Here is a 19,423-nt window from a genome sequence, read left to right on the forward strand (position 1 = left end):
GAACCCCACCTTCTCAAAGAAGACTACAACAACAAAAATAACAACAACAACTACTACTATGTATTGCCCACCCTCCTTCATAGCCAGGTATTTCACTAAAGTATATGGCTAACTATGGAGAGCAGTATGGAGGTTCCTTAGAAAAGTAAAAATGGAACTACCATAAGACCCAGCAATCCCACTACTGGGCATATACCCTGAGAAAACCATAATTCAAAAAGAGACATGTACCACAATGTTCATTGCAGCACTATTTACAGTAGCCAGGACACGGAAGCAACCTAAGTGTCCATCTACAGATGAATGGATAAAGAAGATGAGGCACATATATATATACAATGGAGTATTACTCAGCCATAAAAAGGAATGAAATTGAGTTACTTGTGATGAGGTGAATGGACCCAGAGTCTCTCATACAGAGTGAAGTAAGTCAGAAAGAGAAAAACAAATACCGGATGCTAACACACATATATGGAATCAAAAAAACAAAAACGGTACTGATGATCCTAGTGGCAGGGCAGAAATAAAGATGCAGACGTAGAGAATGGAGTTGAACACACAGCAGGGTAAGGGGAAGCTGGGACGAAGTGAGAGAGTAGTACTAACATATATACACTACCAAATGTAAAATGGATGGCTAGTGGGAAGCGGCTGCATTGCACAGGGAGATCAGCTCGGTGCTTTGTGACCTCCTAGAGGGGTGGGATAGGGAGGGTGGGAGGGAGCCTGAAGAAGGAGGGGATATGGGGATATATGTATACGTATAGCTGACTCACTCTGTTGTAGAGCAGAAACTAACACAATATTGCAAAGAAATTATACTCCAATAAAGATATTTTTTAAAAATGGGTGAAGAAAGGAAAGAAAGAAAGAAAGAATATGGCTAGTAACTATGTGGTCTAGAGTCTGTCAATTAGAAAAATCCAGGTGTTAGATCTGAGGAAAACAGTTTGGCAAAGGGTATCTCTTTGATTAACTTGGGTAGCAAATAGAGGCAGATTGTTTTAAGACCACAGAGGCTTCCTGATCAGAGACAAGGTGATGTGTTTTTCTCTGGGAGTCAGTGGCTGCCATCAATCTTTCATCAAGCCAGTTCTACAAGGTGCTTCTGGGTTTTATTCCTGAAACAGTTTGGAAAATGCTTCTCCAGGCTACGATACTCTGAACATCTTTGTCCCTTCATAAATCCCTTTCTAGATAAATTAGCTAGAATGCGTTTCCTTATAAAAATTAAGAAACCTTTCTTATTCACAAATGATAACCATTTATGAACTTCACAAGTTCATAAATTTATAAACTAAAAAGCACTACATATTTAGAAAAGGATCTAAGAGCACATTAACACCCTGATGCTGAACTCTGAAGAGAAAGTGGTATTAATACGTATAGATGAGGAAGGAGTACAGGAAGGTTTTTTCCTTCTTCCTCTGTATACTTCTTTTCTGTTTAAATATTTTTACAGGGGACTTCCCTGGCGGTCCAGTGGTTAGGAATCCACCTTCCAATGAAGGGGACGTGGGTTCGATCCCTCATCAGGGAACTAAGATCCCGCATGACGCAGGGCAACTGAGCCCACGTGCCACAACTAGAGAGAAGCCCACGCACTGCAATGAAAGATCCCGCGTGTTGCAGCAACTAAGACCTGACACAGCCAAAAATAAATAAATAAATAAATGTTTTTTAAAAATTTATAATGACAAATAGTTATACAACGTTGGGAATTTTTTTTTAATACTTTTAAATCTTTAAAAACTTAACAACTGATATGTCCCTCTCAGAGACGCCTGCTATCCTAAATGAGAATAACAGCTTTATGGTACTTAAATAAGGAATTTTAAGAAAGTTAGAACAGGAATCCATCTTGGCTGAGAGATATATGTGCCACCAGGAAGGACCCTTAACCCGACCAAATATGCGCCAAGCAAGATGACTGGCCAGAGACAACCCTGAAACTAACCCCATTACTATAAAACCTGAGACCTCGAGCCAAGTGGTTGAGCAGTTCTCCTGGGTTCCCTTATCCTGCTGCTCTCTACCTGGGCGCCCCTTCCCAATAAAGTCTTTTGCTTTGTCAGTTAAAAAACAAACTGGAAACTTTCTGTGGTATATACATACACAATTTCATGTATTCTAACTTACATAACATAAAAATCTTATATTATCTTAAAATAGGGAAGGAACTTCTAAGCATGACTCCAGAGGTAGAAGGGAAAGATAACAATATTTAACTACATAAACAAAACTTCTGACACTTTAAAATTAAAAGATGAAGGACAAACTGAGAAAAATGATCTGAGGCATATATGGCAAACAATAGATTGGCACTTTTAATAATATAAAGTATTCTTACAAATCAATAAGAATGGACATCTTAATTTAAAAATGGGCAAACTGTATTAGCAAAAACTGGACAAGCTAAATATCCACTGTAAAAAAAGTTAAACAAACCAATGTTCAAAAATACACAGTATTTCATGATATGGCAAAACCATACAGCCACAGCAAATAAAAATGCAGATCCTTGTCTATTAGCATGAAAAGATGTTCTAGATTTACAATAAAGTAAAAAAGGCAGGTAACCAAGTGGCATATTTCTATTAGTATTAAATATAGATTCATTATATGTGTTCATAAATATATATGCACATAAATATATATGCACATATTTGTACCTATATATGCACATGTGTATCTACAAACACACACATGGCACATATTCTAGAAAACAGGTCTGAAATATCATATACCAAATGTTAACAGCAGCTAGTTCAGAATAATACAATCATAGGTGATTTTCACTTTCTTCTTCATACCTTTTGAATAGTCTTTACGAATGAACATGTATAAGTTTTATGATAAGTAACAGAAATATTTTCATTCTTTAAACAAATAAAGAGAAATAAAGATCACTTTATTAAATATCCTGTACCTTTAATTATATATTACTATTTTCTTACCTTTAAACCTTCAGCTGGAAGTCTATAACCAAATCTTGCTGGAAGGTCATCAAATGTCTGAGACACGTTTTCAAAATTATACTAAATATAAAATTAAAAACAATCAAGTTATAACCAATGTACACATAACATTAAAAACAAAAAGTCTGTCAAAATATTTAAGTTGTCATTTCCACGATTTTGATTTACTATCACAGCTTATCACAATAAAATCAACTTTGTAAATGCACATCCACTAAAATAGAAAGGAATGTATACAATTTAATACATAAACAACTGCTTAAATTGGATTCTGATTTCATGTAAGTATTATTAAACAGAAGCAATAATTCTGTAACATTAAACCACCTACTGTTTTTCTGAGTTTTTCCCCATAGACAATTCCCTAACAAGAAATTTTCTAGACAGATTATTTTCCAGCAAGAGTTCCATTTTATTTTCTCTATAAGGGTCTGATTTAAAGAAGAGATTTACAGGATTTCTGACAATAGCTTTGAAAGATGCCTTTCCCCCCAGAGAAAGAAGGAGTATCAAATCATACTTTTAAGATACTGCCATTTTTTAAGTAATCTGAACACTTTTATCCAGGGCTGAACAATGAAAGGACTAAACTCAATGAAATACATACACAGAGAGAGCTGAAGGTATCCAAACTCTTTAACAACTTTCCCCTTCCTTATACAGATTCCTATGCTACAATATTTATCAGTCCTCTACCTCTGCTGTGCTTTTAGAAGATAATAATAATAATTGTGAAGTGAGCTTGCTGTATTATTTAAGATGCTATATTCAATGTGCTTTAAAGAAAACAAGAGAAACAAAGAAGATAGATGAACTAAGAAAACATAGTAAACAAGTAACTTTTGAAATACAGGTGAAATTTATATGATATATCAGAAGTTAAGATACTTGTCAGTAAACTAGAGGCCAAAGACAGAAAAACTAGAACTGATTCATTTTGAATATAGATTAAAAGGATGGAACAAAGTAAGAATGTTATGTATAGACAGCAAAAGATAGAAGGATGAAGCAAACCTTAAATATTCACAAAGCATAGATTAGGTCACACATCCAGATTGATAGCTATGTGGTCCTTAAATCAAACACCCACTGCTGATCCTTATTCTAGCCTCATGTGCCATCTGCCTGAGACACCCAGATAAACAGCCCTGTAGGCTAACAGCCAACTACAGCTGTGTTCAGATATAAGTACCTCAAGCCTCTCCAACAGAGCAAGCAAACACTGGATCCACACACCTTCCACCTGTCAAGTCCCCTTGCACATCCTCAACTCAGGCCCTGGTAACCACACTGTCACCAGGGAAAACTGATGCAGCACAAAGACTAGACAAACTAAAAACAGAAAACACAGGATTCAGGTAGTGTGGCTCTTGCCTCCCACTCGCATCCTAACCTGAGTGTATTAACATACCCATCTTTTATCTATGCTTCTCAATTAATTCAATAAATAGTAAGATTCAAGCATCTGAATTTGACTGTTGAAACTATCCATTCTTTTACCTCTGGGATAATCAGCCTGGCAGTATACCTGGAGGCCAGCAATGCTTCAGAGAAATTTCCTACTTTAAAAATAATTCATATTTGCAGAGTGCTCTATGGTTTACAAAATGCTTTAGAGTCAAAAAGTGCTTTCATGTTCATTATCACAATGTATCATTTAATCTCTTAATTAAAACGTCTTTCTTAATTGATTCAATTAAATTATGATCAGCTTTGAACTTGACAAAGTCATTTAACTCCTCCAAGGCCAAAGACACCACTGTAAAATAAGTAAATAGATCTAGATCAACAAAAACCAAAAAAACAAACAAACAAAAACAGATGTGTACAGGCAGTACTTTTTTTAAACTGTACTTTTAAAATTTGGAAATGGATAGGACCTGCGGGTGGAAGGGGAGAGGCAGCACATCCGAAGGGGGGCCTCTGGAGTGTGGAGTTCCGGAGTTTGGAAGTTGATAAATAATTCATATGCTCTTTGCAGAAACTTCTCCAGGTGACAAACCCAGATTGCACGCAAGCAGTCAGTTTGGCTGTGGAAAGCTGTGTGGCTGACAGGGTCTTGGTGCTCTGGCTGGGTGTCAGGCCTGAGCCTCTGAGGTGGGAGAGCCAAGTTCAGGACTTTGGACCACCAGACACCTCCCGGCCCCATGTAACATCAATCAGTGAGAGCTGTCCCAGAGATCTCTGTCTCAAAGCTAAGACCCAGCACTACTCAAATAGCCAGAAAGCTCCAGTGCTGGACACCCCATGCCAAACAACTAGCAAGACAGGAACACAACCCCACCCATTAGCAGAGAGGCTGCCTAAAATCATAATAAGTTCACAGCCACCCCAAAACACACCACCAGATGCGGTCCTACCCACCAGAAAGACAAGATCCAGCCTCATCCACCAGAACACAGGCACCAGTCCCCTCCACCAGGAAGCCTACACAATCCACTGAACCAACCTTACCCAATGGGGGCAGACACTGAAAACAACGAGAATTGGGAAACTGCAGCCTGTGAGAAGGAAAAGGAGACCCCAAACATAGTAAGTTAAGCAAAATGAGAAGACAAAGAAATACACAGCACATGAAGGAGCAAGGTAAAAACTCACCAGACCAAACAAATGAAGAGGAAGTAAGCAGTCTACCTGAAAAAGAATTCAGAGTAATGATAGTAAAGATGATCCAAAATCTTGGGAAAAGAATGGAGAAAATACAAGAAACATTTAACAAGGACCTAGAAGAACTAAAGAGCAAACAATGATGAACAACACAATAAGTGAAATTTAAAATTCTCTAGAAGGAATCAATAGCAGAACAACTGAGGCAGAAGAATGGATAAGTGACCTGGAAGATAAAATAGTGGAAATAATTACCACAGAGCAGAAAAAAGAATGAAAAGAACTGAGGACAGTCTCAGAGACCTCTGGAACAACATTAAACACACCAACATTCAAACTATAGGGGTCCCAGAAGAAGAAGAGAAGAAGAAAGGGACTGAGAAAATATTTAGAGAGATTATAGTTGAAAACTTCCCTAATATGGGAAAGGAAATAATCAAGTCCAGGAGTGCAGAGTCCCATACAGGATAAATCCAAGACAAAACACACGAAGACACATATTGATCAAAATATCAAAAATTAAATACAAAGAAAAAATATTAAAAGCAGCAAGGGAAAAGCAGCAAATAACACACAAGGGAATCCCATATGGTTAACAGCTGATCTTTCAGCAGAAACTCTGCAAGCCAGAAGGGAGTGGCAGGACATATTTAAAGTGATGAAAAGGAAAAACCTACAACCAAGATTACTCTACCCAGCAAGGATCTCATCCAGATTTGATGGAGAAATTAAAACCTTTACAGAGAAGCAAAAGCTAAGAGAATTGAGCAGCACAAACCAGCTTTACAACAAATGCTAAAGGAACTTCTCTAGGCAGGAAACACAAGAGAAGGAAAAGATCTATAAAAACAAACCCAAAACAATTAAGAAAATGGGAATAGGAACATACATATCAATAATTACCTTAAATGTAAATGGATTAAATGCTCCAACCAAAAGACACAAACTGGCTGAATGGATACAAAAACAAGACCCATATATATGCTGTCTACAAGAGACCCACTTCAGACCTAGGGATACACAGAGACTGAAAGTGAGGGGATGGAAAAAGATATTCCATGCAAATGGAAATCAAAAGAAAGCTGAAGTAGCAATTCTCATATCAGACAAAATAGACTTTAAAATAAAGACTATTACAAGAGACAAAGAAGGACACTACATAATGATCAAGGGATCGATCCAAGAAGAAGATATAACAATTGTAAATATTTATGCACCCAACATAGGAGCACAACAATACATAAGGCAAATACTAACAGCCATAAAAGGGGAAAACAATAGTAACACAATAATAGTAGGGGACTTTAACACCCCACTTTCACCAATGGACAGATCATCAAAAATGTAAATCAATAAAGAAACACAGGCTTTAAATGACACATTAAACAAGATGGACTTAATTGATATTTACAGAACATACCATCCGAAAACAACAATACACTTTCTTCTCAAGTGCTCTTGGAACATTCTCCAGGATAGATCATATCTTGGGTCACATATCAAGCCTTAGTAAATTTAAGAAAATTGAAATCGTATTAAGTATCTTTTCCGGCCACAATGCTATAAGACTAGATATCAATTACAGGAAAAAAAATTGTAAAAAATACAAACACATGGAAGCTAAACAATATACTACTAAATAACCAAGAGATCACTGAAGAAAGCAAAGAGGAGGGCTTCCCTGGTGGCGCAGTGGTTGAGAGTCTGCCTGCTAACGTAGGGGACACGGGTTCATGCCCCGGTCCGGGAAGATCCCACATGCCATGGAGTGGCTGGGCCCGTGAGCCATGGCTGCTGAGCCTGCGCGTCCGGAGCCGGTGCTCCGCAACGGGAGAGGCCGCAACAGTGAGAGGCCCGCGTACCGCAAAAAATAATAATAAAATAAAATAAAGAAAGCAAAGAGGAAATCAAAAAAAACCTAGAAACAAATGACAATGAAAACAGGACGACCCAAAACCTATGGGATGCAGCATAAGCAGTTCTAAGAAGGACGTCTATAGCAATACAATCCTATCTCAAGAAACAAGAAAAATCTCAAAAAACCAACCGAAACTTACACCTAAAGCAATTAGAGAAAGGAGAACAAAAAAAACCCCCAAAGTTAGCAGAGGAAAGAAATCATAAAGATCAGGTCAGAAATAAATAAAAAAGAAATGAAGGAAACGATACCGAAGATCAATAAAACTAAAAGCTGGTTCTTTGAGAAGATAAACAAAATTGGCAAACCATTAGCCAGATTCATCAAGAAAAAAAGGGAAAAGACTCAAATCAATAGACTTAGAAATGAAAAAGAAGTAACAACCGACACTGCAGAAATACAAAGGATCATGAGAGATTACTACAAGCAACTATATGCCAAACAAATGGACAACCTGGAAGAAATGGACACATTCTTAGAAAAACAAAACCTTCCGAGATTGAATCAGGAAGAAATAGAAAATATAAACAGACCAATCACAAGCACTGAAATAGAAACTGTCATTAAAAATCTTCCAACAAACAAAAGCCCATGACCAGATGGCTTCACAAGAAAATTCTATCAAACATTTAAAGAAGAGCTAACACCTATCCTTCTCAAGCTCTTCCAAAATATAGCAGAGGGAGGAACACTTGCAAACTCATTCTATGAGGCCACCATCACCCTGATACCAAAACCAGACAAAGGTGTCACAAAAATGGACTTCCCTGGTGGCACAGTGGTTAAGAATCTGCCTGCCAATGCAGGGGACATGGGTTCAAGCCTTGGTCCGAGGATGCCACATGCCGTGGAGGGACTAAGCCCGCGCACCACAACTACTGAAGCCCATGCACCCAGAGCCCATGGTTTGCAACAAGAGAAGCCACTGCAGTGAGAAGCCCATGCACCACAACGAAGAGTAACCCTGCTCGCCGCAACTAGAGGCAGCCCACGCACAGTAACAAAGATCCACTGCAGCCAAAATTAAAATATAAATTAATTAATTTTTTAAAAAAAGACGTCACAAAAAAAGAAAACTACAGGCCAGTATCACTGATGAACACAGATGCAAAAATCCTCAACAAAATACTAGCAAACAGAATCCAACAGCACATTAAGAGGATCATACACCATTATCAAGTGGGGTTTATCCCAGGAATGCAAGGATTATTCAATATACGCAAATCAATCAATGTGATACATGATATTAACAACTTGAAGGATAAAAACCATATGATCATGTCAATAGATGCAGAAAAAGCTTTCGACAAAATTCAACACCCATTTATAATAAAAACCCTCCAGAAAGTAGGCACAGAGGTAACCTACCTCAACATAACAAAGGCCATATATGACAAACCCACAGCCAACATCCTTCTCAGTGGTGAAAAACTGAAAGCATTTCCACTAAGATCAGGAGCAAGACAAGGTTGCCCACTCTCACTACTATTATTCAACATAGTTCTGGAAGTTTTAGCCACAGCAATCAGAGAAGAAAAAGAAATCAAAGGAATCCAAATTGGAAAAGAAGAAGTAAAACTGTCACTGTTTGCAAATGACATGATACTATACATAGAGAATCCTAAAGATGCTACCAGAAAACTACTAGAGTTACTCAATGAATTTGGTAAAGTAGCAGGATACAAAATTAATGCACAGAAATCTCTTGCATTCCTATACACTAATGATGCAAAATCTGAAAGAGAAATTAAGGAAACACTCTCATTTACCACTGCAACAAAAAGAATTAAATACCTAGGAATAAACCTACTTAAGGAGACAAAAGACCTGTATGCAGAAGACTATATGACACTAATGAAAGAAACTAAAGATGATACAAACAGATGGAGAGATATACCATGTTCTGGGATTGCAAGAATCAATATTGTGAAAATGACTATACTACCCAAAGCAATCTACAGATTCAATGCAATCCCTATCAAACTACCAATGGCATTTTTCACAGAACTAGAACAAAAAATTTCACAATTTGTATAGAAACACAGAAGACCCTGAATAGCCAAAGCTATCTTGAGAAAGAAAAACGGAGCTGGAGGAATCAGGCTCCCTGACTTCAGATTATACTACAAAGCTACAGTAATCAAGACAGTATGGTACTGGCACAAAAACAGATATATAGAACAATGGAACAGGATAGAAAGCCCAGAGATAAACCCACACACACATGGTCACCTTATCTTTGAGAACGGAGGCAAGAATATACAATGGAGAAAAGACAGCCTCTTCAATAAGTGGTGCTGGGAAAACTGGACAGCTACACGTAAAAGAATGAAATTAGAACACTCCCTAACACCATACACAAAAATAAACTCAAAATGTATTAAAGACCCAATGTAAGGCCAGACACTATAAAACTCTTAGAGGAAAACATAGCAGAACACTCTATGACATAAATCACAGCAAGATCCTTTTTTGACCTACGTTTTTTGATAGGGGGCGTGGGAGGGAGCCGCAAGAGGGAGGGGATATGGGGATATATGTATACATATAGCTGATTCACTTTGTTATACAGCAGAAACGAACACAACACTGTAAAGCAATTATACTCCAATAAAGATGTTTAAAACAAAAAGGTGTACATAATATTTTTTTTAAAACATTTAAGTTTTGGAAATAAAAACTAAGAAAACTAAAAACAGTTCTTCCCACTTTCCTTGCTTTATTGATAGAGAAAGAATTTATGGGTAGGTTTTATAAACTTACGAGCTTTAGGTCTCTTTTTGGTGATGTAACTAACTCCTTTTCCACTCGATGTTTCCCTGAGTTGCTGAAGTTGACTGACTTTTTACTGCACCTGAGGATGGATCAAGGGAGGTCGTTTGGTGGGAAGGACAGCCTATAGATCACAGGACATATAGCAATGATTTTAAGTGAGTCTACTAGAAACATTTCTAATTGTGTGGGGGTAAAGTTATCTTTTTCATTTTGGTTTCAATGGATTGAATGACTTTTCACACTTACTACTGATTTGAAATTAGGTCAGAGAATGTTAACTAGATTCTTATGTAGACTGCTGGTTTGGGTTATATCTTGAGAATTAGTACTAATGCATTTGTTTGATTATCATGATAATTATACTCTTTCTCTCCATTTTTGGAAATTATTCCAGAGATAAGAGCATAATAAATTATGTTTAAGTTGAAAAATAAAAAAATTAGGAAATGAAAAATCTACAACTGTACTAAAGTACTCTTTTATCACTTCCTATTACTTTTATTACTTCTTATTACTGAGTTCACTTTTTTGGTTAGAATTTCAGAAATAAAATATCTAGCTTGAACTACAGTACTTGTAACACTGACTTGGAATAAGTTTTGTTATCGAGTGAGACTCATTTTGAAACTGCTTTGCCTTTCTTTCCTCAAGAAGGCAGCTGTTAACTTTGCTCACACTGCTTTTTACAATCACATTGTTTAAATTTAAAAAAAAGAAAAATGTTTCTATCATGAACAAGACAAAAAGAAACATCTTTAATACAAAAGTGCTTTCTTTTTTAGTATGGTGGTGGGCAGGAGGAACACTGCTGCTCATGAAATTAAAGCACACTCACTGTTAAAATTTTTGAAACCAGAAAAAGAATTATTCCTCTCTGGAATCCCACTCTCAAAGATTACCATGTTGCGACTTTACTTATTTGAAGAGGTCTTTTCTTAACCAGTTCTCCTCTTTGACAGCAGCCTTAACAGTAGATTTAATTCAATTCAGAAAGTAACAAATAGCTAACAATTATGGAGCATTTACGACATCATGCTAAACACCTGACAGGTATTCACTTATTTAAACCTTATGACAATCCTATAAAGTCAGCCACTATTATCATTATCCTCATTTTACAGATTGACTGAGTACAGAATAAAAATACTCCACGTGAAAATAACTTGCTCTAGTAAATAAGAACCAGGATTCTAATCCAGGCAGTCTGGCCTCAGATCCCCGGCTCTTAATCCGTTGGCCTACACTGTCTCTCCTCCAATCTCATTTTCATAAGTAAACTGACATTTAAGAGATGTTAGGTAATCTGCCCAAGGTCATGGAGCTACAGAGTGGTAGAACTGGAATTCAACCCAGACTGTAACTCCCATTGCTGGAGCTCTTAACTACTTTGCTATATAATCCAATCCATTCACACCACCAACCACTAGGTGCTTCTCTCCTAACTCTGCCCACTGACCCCCACAAACACCTACCAAGCAATGAAATCTCTAACAAATCCCTACAACAGAATCAAACATGCCCCTGCCAATTCTAAAGCTCCATGTTTCTAGATATGAATCTACATAATTAGTAACTTCATATTTCCTTTAAGGGTTAAAGAAAAGAGAAACAATAAGAGATGAAAAGAGAATGAATTGCTAATCAAAAAAGCCCAATAATCTAAAGTTCCAAGGAATAAATGCTGTTAAAAGAAAATAGGAAGGACTTCCCTGGTGGTCCAGTGGTTAAGACTCTGCACTTCCACTGCGGGGTGCAGAGGTTCGATCCCTGGTCAAGGAACTAAGACCCTGCATGCCGTGAGGCACAGCCCAAAAAAATTAAAATTTAAAAAAAAAAGAAAAGAAAATATGAAAGAACTAAATCTCCAAGGAAAACCTATTAATCAACTCAAATATTTATTGAATTCCTACTGTGTAACTCTTACTAGGTACCAGAAACATAAAGTTCAGTAAGACACAGTCCTGCCTTCCAGGTACCCATGATATAAGGGGCTTACTGACTAGTCAGCAACACACTATATAGTAGCATCTCCATATCCTCTTAAAACTCACCAACCAGTTGGACAAATACTGTTGTCAGGGAATTAACAGTCAAGTGGGAGAATTCAACTGCCAAAAATAAAATCATTTGGCATACCAAGAGCATGACTGTAACTGACTTTATCTTTTCAAAAGCAACATCCTAATACCTGTCCAAAATAGAACTAGAATCAACCTGATATCCAACATACTTAAATTTTATTATTACAAACCCAGATTTCAGAGGTGTTCTTATTCAGCTAAAAGAAAGAGCAAATATTTTCTACCTCTTGACTCACTTCCTTTGAATGACTGTGTTACCACATCTAGTTCCTCTGCCTCAATTTTTAGTTCCCCTTTTTCCTAGTTACATGACTCCACAGCCCACTTCCCACCAGCTATCTCTGCATTCCTGTCAGCCTCTATCTTTAGTGTCAACATAAAGACCAGATTTAAGCAGCTCTCAGGGATAGTTCCTTCACTAGATGACAACATACATTCCACACCTACCTGCCTGAGGCACAGGGAACACTGCTGGCAGGGACTGATTATTCTTCTGTATCTTTTTGTTTTGTATCTACGTTAAAAGATACAACTTAGGCAGTCACATACACTGCTCAAGTGAGTGAGTGAAAGATGATGAGAATGTTCATTACAAAGAAGATAACAAAGATAAAACATTTACTATGTGTCAGATACTGTTCTAAGCAGTTTACCTTATTTAAGCATCACTACAACACTCCAGTTTACAATTTATAGTGACTTTATAGTGAATTTATAGTATTTATAGTGACTAAGTAATTTGATCCATATCACACAGCTAGTCAAGTTCCCAGAGCAGTTCACTGAAAACCATTTAACCCATCACGTAGCTGAACCACAGAATAACAGTTCACTTCAGGTGAAAAAGAAAGAAGACAAGGAGTGGCAGATGTTAGAATCAACAGAGGAAAAAAGAGAGAGAATGAAAGAAAACAAAGGAGAAAAGAGAAACAAGGAGAACTCCATTCCCTGTTCAGTCTATAAATCCTCTACCTCATTTCAAAAGTCATCCTAAGACTATTCCAAGGACTTCGGGGACCAATTTAGAGAAGAGAGCTGAATAGCAATGGACTCAGTCCTTTAAAGGTTCTACTTCCACTCCATCTCAAAAAGATCCAGACTATTCTAGAAAAATCTAATCAACCAGTTTCCTACTAAAGAGGGTAACAGAGGGTGAGATATCTCATAGGGATTAGATTTGCTATGCCCTCAAAAAGCTATGGTATAGAAACCAGCCTGGCTCTCTCAAGTTCCACAATGATTCTAGGCCCTTCCACAAGAGCTACAGTATGAAAAAGCATGGCTGAGGACCACATTAAGCTTTGGTCAGCAACAATTCTGGCCCTTCTACTTCTCACCTAAGGTCATTAAGCAAATCGCTTGCACCCAGAAAGAAAAACCAGTAAATCCTTTGCATAGCACCTAGAGTACAGGCGTACACACACACACATCACACATACAGATACAGTTAATTCTTCTTTTCTAGCTTCACATAAATGAGAAATAGGAAATATATACACTTTCTAGTGTAGAGGACAGTGAGACAGTAGCCCAGAAAGGACTACAAAGGTTTTGAGGAGCAACCTTCTTCTCTAAAAACTCTGCTATCCACCATCAAACACAAGGCCATTATGCTGCCTGCATCGGCCTCACAAGATGCGGTGTTGCTCCAGGACCTTGCTTCAGACATACATCATGGGAGACTTACAGAGGAATACCCAAGCCCCAACTCTCCCATCCTTTCCCCAAGTTCAGAGGACTTGGCTTAAGTACCTACTGTTAAGGACTGAATGCTTGTGTCCCCCCAAAATTCATATATTGAAGCCCTAAAGAAACGTGATCATCCTAGGAAGTGAGGTCTTTGGGAGGTAATTAGGTTTAGGTGAGGTTACGAGGGTGGAGTCACCATGATGGGATTTGTGACCTTATAAGAAGAGGAATATAGATTAGAGCTTCCTGCTTCTGTCACCACGTGAGGACACAGCAGCAAGTTGGCCATCTGTAAGCCAGGAAGAGGGCCTTCACCAAGAACCGAACCTGCTGGCACCTGGATCTCGGACTTCCCAGGCTCCAGAACTGACCATATGGAGGAAATGTCTGAGGAAATGGTGAAATCAAAGAGATAATTTGTGAACTTGGCTGAAAGGCTACATAATTGGTCTGCAAGTTTTTTCAAACTGTCACAAATCTAAAAAAAAAAAAAATCCAATATATTCACTGGAAAAAATTTGCATGTAAGTGGACCCACGCAGTCCAAACCTGTGCTGTTCAAGGGTCGACTGTATAAAGAAAACTCCAGGCTCAGAGTGGATTGATGGCAGAAAACCAGAGTGAACAGTCTGGATGGAAGCCAAGGTCTCAAGATTAAAAGTCAAGATGGAAGGAAAAACTCATCAGGTTTTTGGTGACCCTCAGCAGAATTCGTCCAAATGGAAGCCTGTCCAATAAGAGCAGCACATCTACGGGTCTGTGAGGAACCATTATACCAATTTCCATAGTGGATGCACCATTTTATATTCACACCAACAATACCAAGGGTTCTAGTTTCTTCACATGTTTGTCAATACTTATTTTCTGGGTTTTGATAACAGCCATCCTAATGGTTATGACATGATATCTCATTGTGGTTTTGATTTGCATTTCTCTAATAATTAGTGATTTGAACATTTTTTCTTGTGCTTACTGGCCATTTGTACATCTTCTTTGGAGAACTGTCTATTCAATTTTTTTGTCCATGTTTAAATCTAGTTGTTTATTTTTTTTGTTGTTAAACAGTAGGAGTTCTTTATATATTCTAGATGTTACCCCCTAATTAGATATATGATTTGCAAATATTTTCTCCCATTCCATGGGTTTCCTCTTCACTCTCTTGATATGTTCTTTGAATGCACAAATGTTTTAAATTTTGATGTAGTCCAATTTATCTATTTTTTCTTTTTATACCTGTGTTTTTGGTGTTATAGCCAAGAAATCATTGCCAAATCCAAACTCATGAAGTTTTTCCCATATGTTTTCTCCTAAGTGTTTTTTTAGTATTAGCTCAGCTCTTATGTTTAGCTCTTTGATTCACTTTAAGTTAATGTTTTGTATATGGTGTAAGGTAAGAGCTCAACTTCATTCTTTTGCATGTGAATATTCAATTTTCCTGGCACCATCTGCTGAAAAGATATGGAACACTTTACAAATTACCATGTCATGCTTGTGCAGGGGCCATGCTAATCTTCTCTATATCATTCCAGTTTTAGTTTATGTGCTGCCAAAATGAGCATTAGATGTCTTTCAAAATTAAAATTATCTTTGGGATTTCTCAACGAGCCCCTGGAAAATCACAGTGATTTATACATTTATCTTATAAAAAGAGAGATGCCAGAAATATTTTAGGTTACTTTGATATACTTTATACTCCTGAACTAGCTCATCACTATATAAGGAATTCATGAGAATTATCAAATGAAAAGTTAATTTTGTACAGATTAAATGTTATTCATATAAAATTTTCTGAGATTGTACATCGGGCAAAATAAACTGACAGGATCAAGAGATTTGTTAATGCCTTCGTTGTCCATGATGTAATCTAAACCAAGGAAAAATATTAATAAAACTCTTAAGAAAGGAAAAGAAAAGAGATAAGCCCATTATGCTCCTCTTCTGACTCATTAATGTTAACTTTAGGTTGAAATTTTCTATGGACATCTTGTACAATTTTTAAAAATATCACTATCAAAGTCATTACAGATACACCAATTACCAAGAAAAACAGTAAGATTCTACATAAAACACACAGCATTTAAATATATGTGCTCATCAGCACTCAAGACAGCACACACTCTCAAGAGCAACAACATTTATCACGTACTTATTGTACATGAGATCTTATTAAATATCAAGCAATAAAATAATAAGCAAGGTCCCCCACTTCCAAGTAATAGCTATGCACGTGCACCTGTATGTTTGTAAACACTTTGTAAGATTCCATTATTTTGTTATTGTATAACACTCCATCATTTAGGTCTTTTTAAAAACTTTTAAGAGATGTTTTTAGACATGAATAAATTTTACTGTTTAAATTTACTTACTGCTAAAATGTCTGCTTCTACAGGCAGTAAGTTTAGGAATGCAAAGAGCTGGACAGTCAAGATAGTATAGACTTGTGTGGCCGACAGCATGAGCATCCCAATGGAGAGCAGCATCTCGCTATAAAATCACCTGGAAGACAAGTAGATGAATAACAGTAAGTTCTGGTGCATTGTCCTTTAAAATAAGTTATTTGATATATTAGTTCCTGATGTCCAAAAATATCTCTTAATTACAAACATGGATTAAGATTAAAATGAAACTTGTATTTCAAAAGCCTAACTGTTTACACAGATTTGGACATTTAGGTAAACACCCAGTGTTAGTCAATACCTACATAACTCATGGTGACTAAGTTCTATGTTTTAGCCACAAAATAAAGATTCTCCCACAGTTCTCAGTTTATAGTACAGCTTGTCTACCAACTCAATTATGGGACAAGCAAGATTACAATCAAAATAATGATTAAAAATGCACAAGCACCTTTGATTTAAAATTTTTTACAAAGAATTTTATAATTTGTAAATTTACTTTTTATTTATTCTTGAATATTGTACCCACATTAGAGAGTACTTTTTTTAAAATGGCCATTTATTATAAAGTAATACTTTTTGCCCTTTTCCTCCCAGCAATATATATATACATACCTTTCTGCCTCTCTACATCCCAATGGCAATAGTGCAGCTACCTCTCCCAACCTCATCCAATTCTCTACATGAATCCCTATCTATCTTACAGCAAAAAGGTACCATGAAAGAACTCAATGTTAACCAAGTAAGTAACAAAATTCTCATTGGTAAGCCTCAACCAATTGTATAACATACTTCTTAAATGGTGAGAATGAAGTTTACAAAGACAAGAGCCTTTATAATGAATTATTTCATTAAATACCACAAATTCATGTAATAGCAATTGTGATGATGATTGCTGTTGGTAAAGCTCTGGACTTAGAGACTACCAGAGAGACTCACAATGACTCTTTGACACACACTGAAAGAGAGATACCCCTGAATAATTTTTGAACTACCATCTTACAAAGCCATTAATAACAGAGATGAAATAAAGGTGAAAATACATTAAACATATAGATTTATCCCAGAGACAGAAAGTAAATTAGTGGTTGCCTGGGGATGGGAGTAAGAATCAGGGAGAGAGGGGAGACAAATAGAAATGGGAATGACTACTCATGGAAATGGGGTTTCTTTTCGGGATGATGAAAATGTTCTAAAATTAGATTGCGCTGATGATTGCACAACTCTATAAACAAACTAAAAATCACTGCACTTTTTACTTTAAATGGGTAAATTTTATGGTGCATCATATCTCAATAAAGCTGTTTTTAAAATGCATAGATTTGTTGGTATTAGTTTCTTAGGTAAAATACATTTTGTAATATAGCTCTGTTGAGAAAAGAGTTAACACAGCAGGCCTGAGACTGCTATCCTTAGAAAGGCCTGCTTACAAGGTTGGCCCTTTGCTGGCATCTGAGAACTTAAGATTTCAGGAGGGTTCCCATCATTCTCTGATAAGAACAGCTCATTGTGCCTAAATTCTGCAAACAACGTGGTTTATGTCGAATACCTACTTTCTTTCAGGGAGTCTGAAATTTTGGTATATGCTAGGTGGAGGGTGCCCACCTGAATAGCCCCCAATATAAACCCTGGGCACTGAATCTCTAATGAGCTCCCCTGGTAGACATTTCACATGTGTCATCAAAACTCACTGCTGAGAAATTAAGCGTATCCCCTGCGACTCCACTGAGAGACTCTTAAAAGCTCACACCTGGTTTTCTCTGGATTTTACCCCATGTGCCTTTTCCCTTTACCAACTCTGCTTTGTATCCTTTCACTGTAATAAATCATAGTCATGAGTACAATCATATGCTGAGTCCTGTAAGTCCTTCTAGTGAATCACTGAACTTGGGGGTGGTATTGGGGACCCCCATCATAACCACATTATACAATTTCTAGGCAGAAATCATACCATAAAAACATATAAATCCTTATAAAATAAGGTATAGTCGCTAATAAATTTTCCTAGAAAAAATAAATACACAGTATTCACCACTGACCTGTTTGGGAAACTTAACTTGAATAAGAACTATGACTTCCCTTGTAAAGTTTTGGAATTCCCAGCTAACTTTAGGGGAGCGAGATGAACTGAGAGTTTAGAGGTGAAATGACTCTTAAGGATAGGAATGATAATAAGCACAACTATAACTGACCACTTACTAACCGGACATTGCTCTAAGCATGTTATTGAATTTAAGTCATCTAATCCTAACAACACCCTATAAGGTATCAATCTCATAGTTGGAGAAAACTTAGGCCCTATTGGGGAACTTGTCCAAGATCAAATAATGAATAATAGCAGAGCCAGTATTCAAACCCAGGCAATCTGCCTCTGAAGTCTACATGTTAAAGCCCAAATGAAAATAGCATCAATATCCAAGGTTGATGTCCAAAAGGTAGAGTAATCGACCTATGCTTACACGGGTACTCAAGGGCTTCAAACAAATGTTCACGGGTTTTGGTTATACTTTTTATTGCCTTTTTTAAAATAACACATTCAGGACTTTTTAAAGTCTCTATTTACAAAACTAATTCTTGTTCACTGTAGAAAATGTGTGAAAAATTAAAATCACTCATAATCACCAAATAAATGAATAACCAGTGTCCATATTTTGATGTATAACCTCTCATTCTTTTAGTTATGTGTAAATTCAAATATATATTTAGCAAAATTGGGATACACTATACATGTTTTGTTAACTATTCTCTTCACTTATTGTATTATGAATATTTTCCTAATTCATTACTATATTTGAAAAAATTAAACTTTCAAACCCTGTACCATAACATCCCCTCAAGAACCCTTACAGACAGCAGTCCATGAGACCCGCTAGGGCTTCTACCCCTTTCAAACACTACTTTTTTAAAAAATCTATCTCGGGCTTCCCTGGTGGCGCAGTGGTTGACAGTCCGCCTGCCGATGCAGGGGACACGGGTTCG

At 36.9% G+C, this 19,423-nt stretch overlaps 1 protein-coding gene across 1 annotated transcript in view; it reads right to left on the reverse strand.

Annotated features, from left to right (window-relative positions):
* Positions 1-19,423, reverse strand: part of RNF13 (ring finger protein 13) — a 151,243-nt gene that overhangs the window by 100,121 nt on the left and 31,699 nt on the right. The window contains exons 2-3 of the mRNA XM_007471298.1: positions 16,415-16,544; positions 2,958-3,038 (exon numbers count right to left, since the gene is read on the reverse strand). Coding sequence (XP_007471360.1) covers positions 2,958-3,038; positions 16,415-16,528 — 195 coding nt within the window. The 5' untranslated portion in view covers positions 16,529-16,544. The remainder of the gene's footprint in view (positions 1-2,957; positions 3,039-16,414; positions 16,545-19,423) is intronic.

Source organism: Lipotes vexillifer, unplaced genomic scaffold (assembly GCF_000442215.2).
Source record: "Lipotes vexillifer unplaced genomic scaffold, Lipotes_vexillifer_v1.1 scaffold618, whole genome shotgun sequence".
Taxonomy (NCBI): domain Eukaryota; kingdom Metazoa; phylum Chordata; class Mammalia; order Artiodactyla; family Lipotidae; genus Lipotes; species Lipotes vexillifer.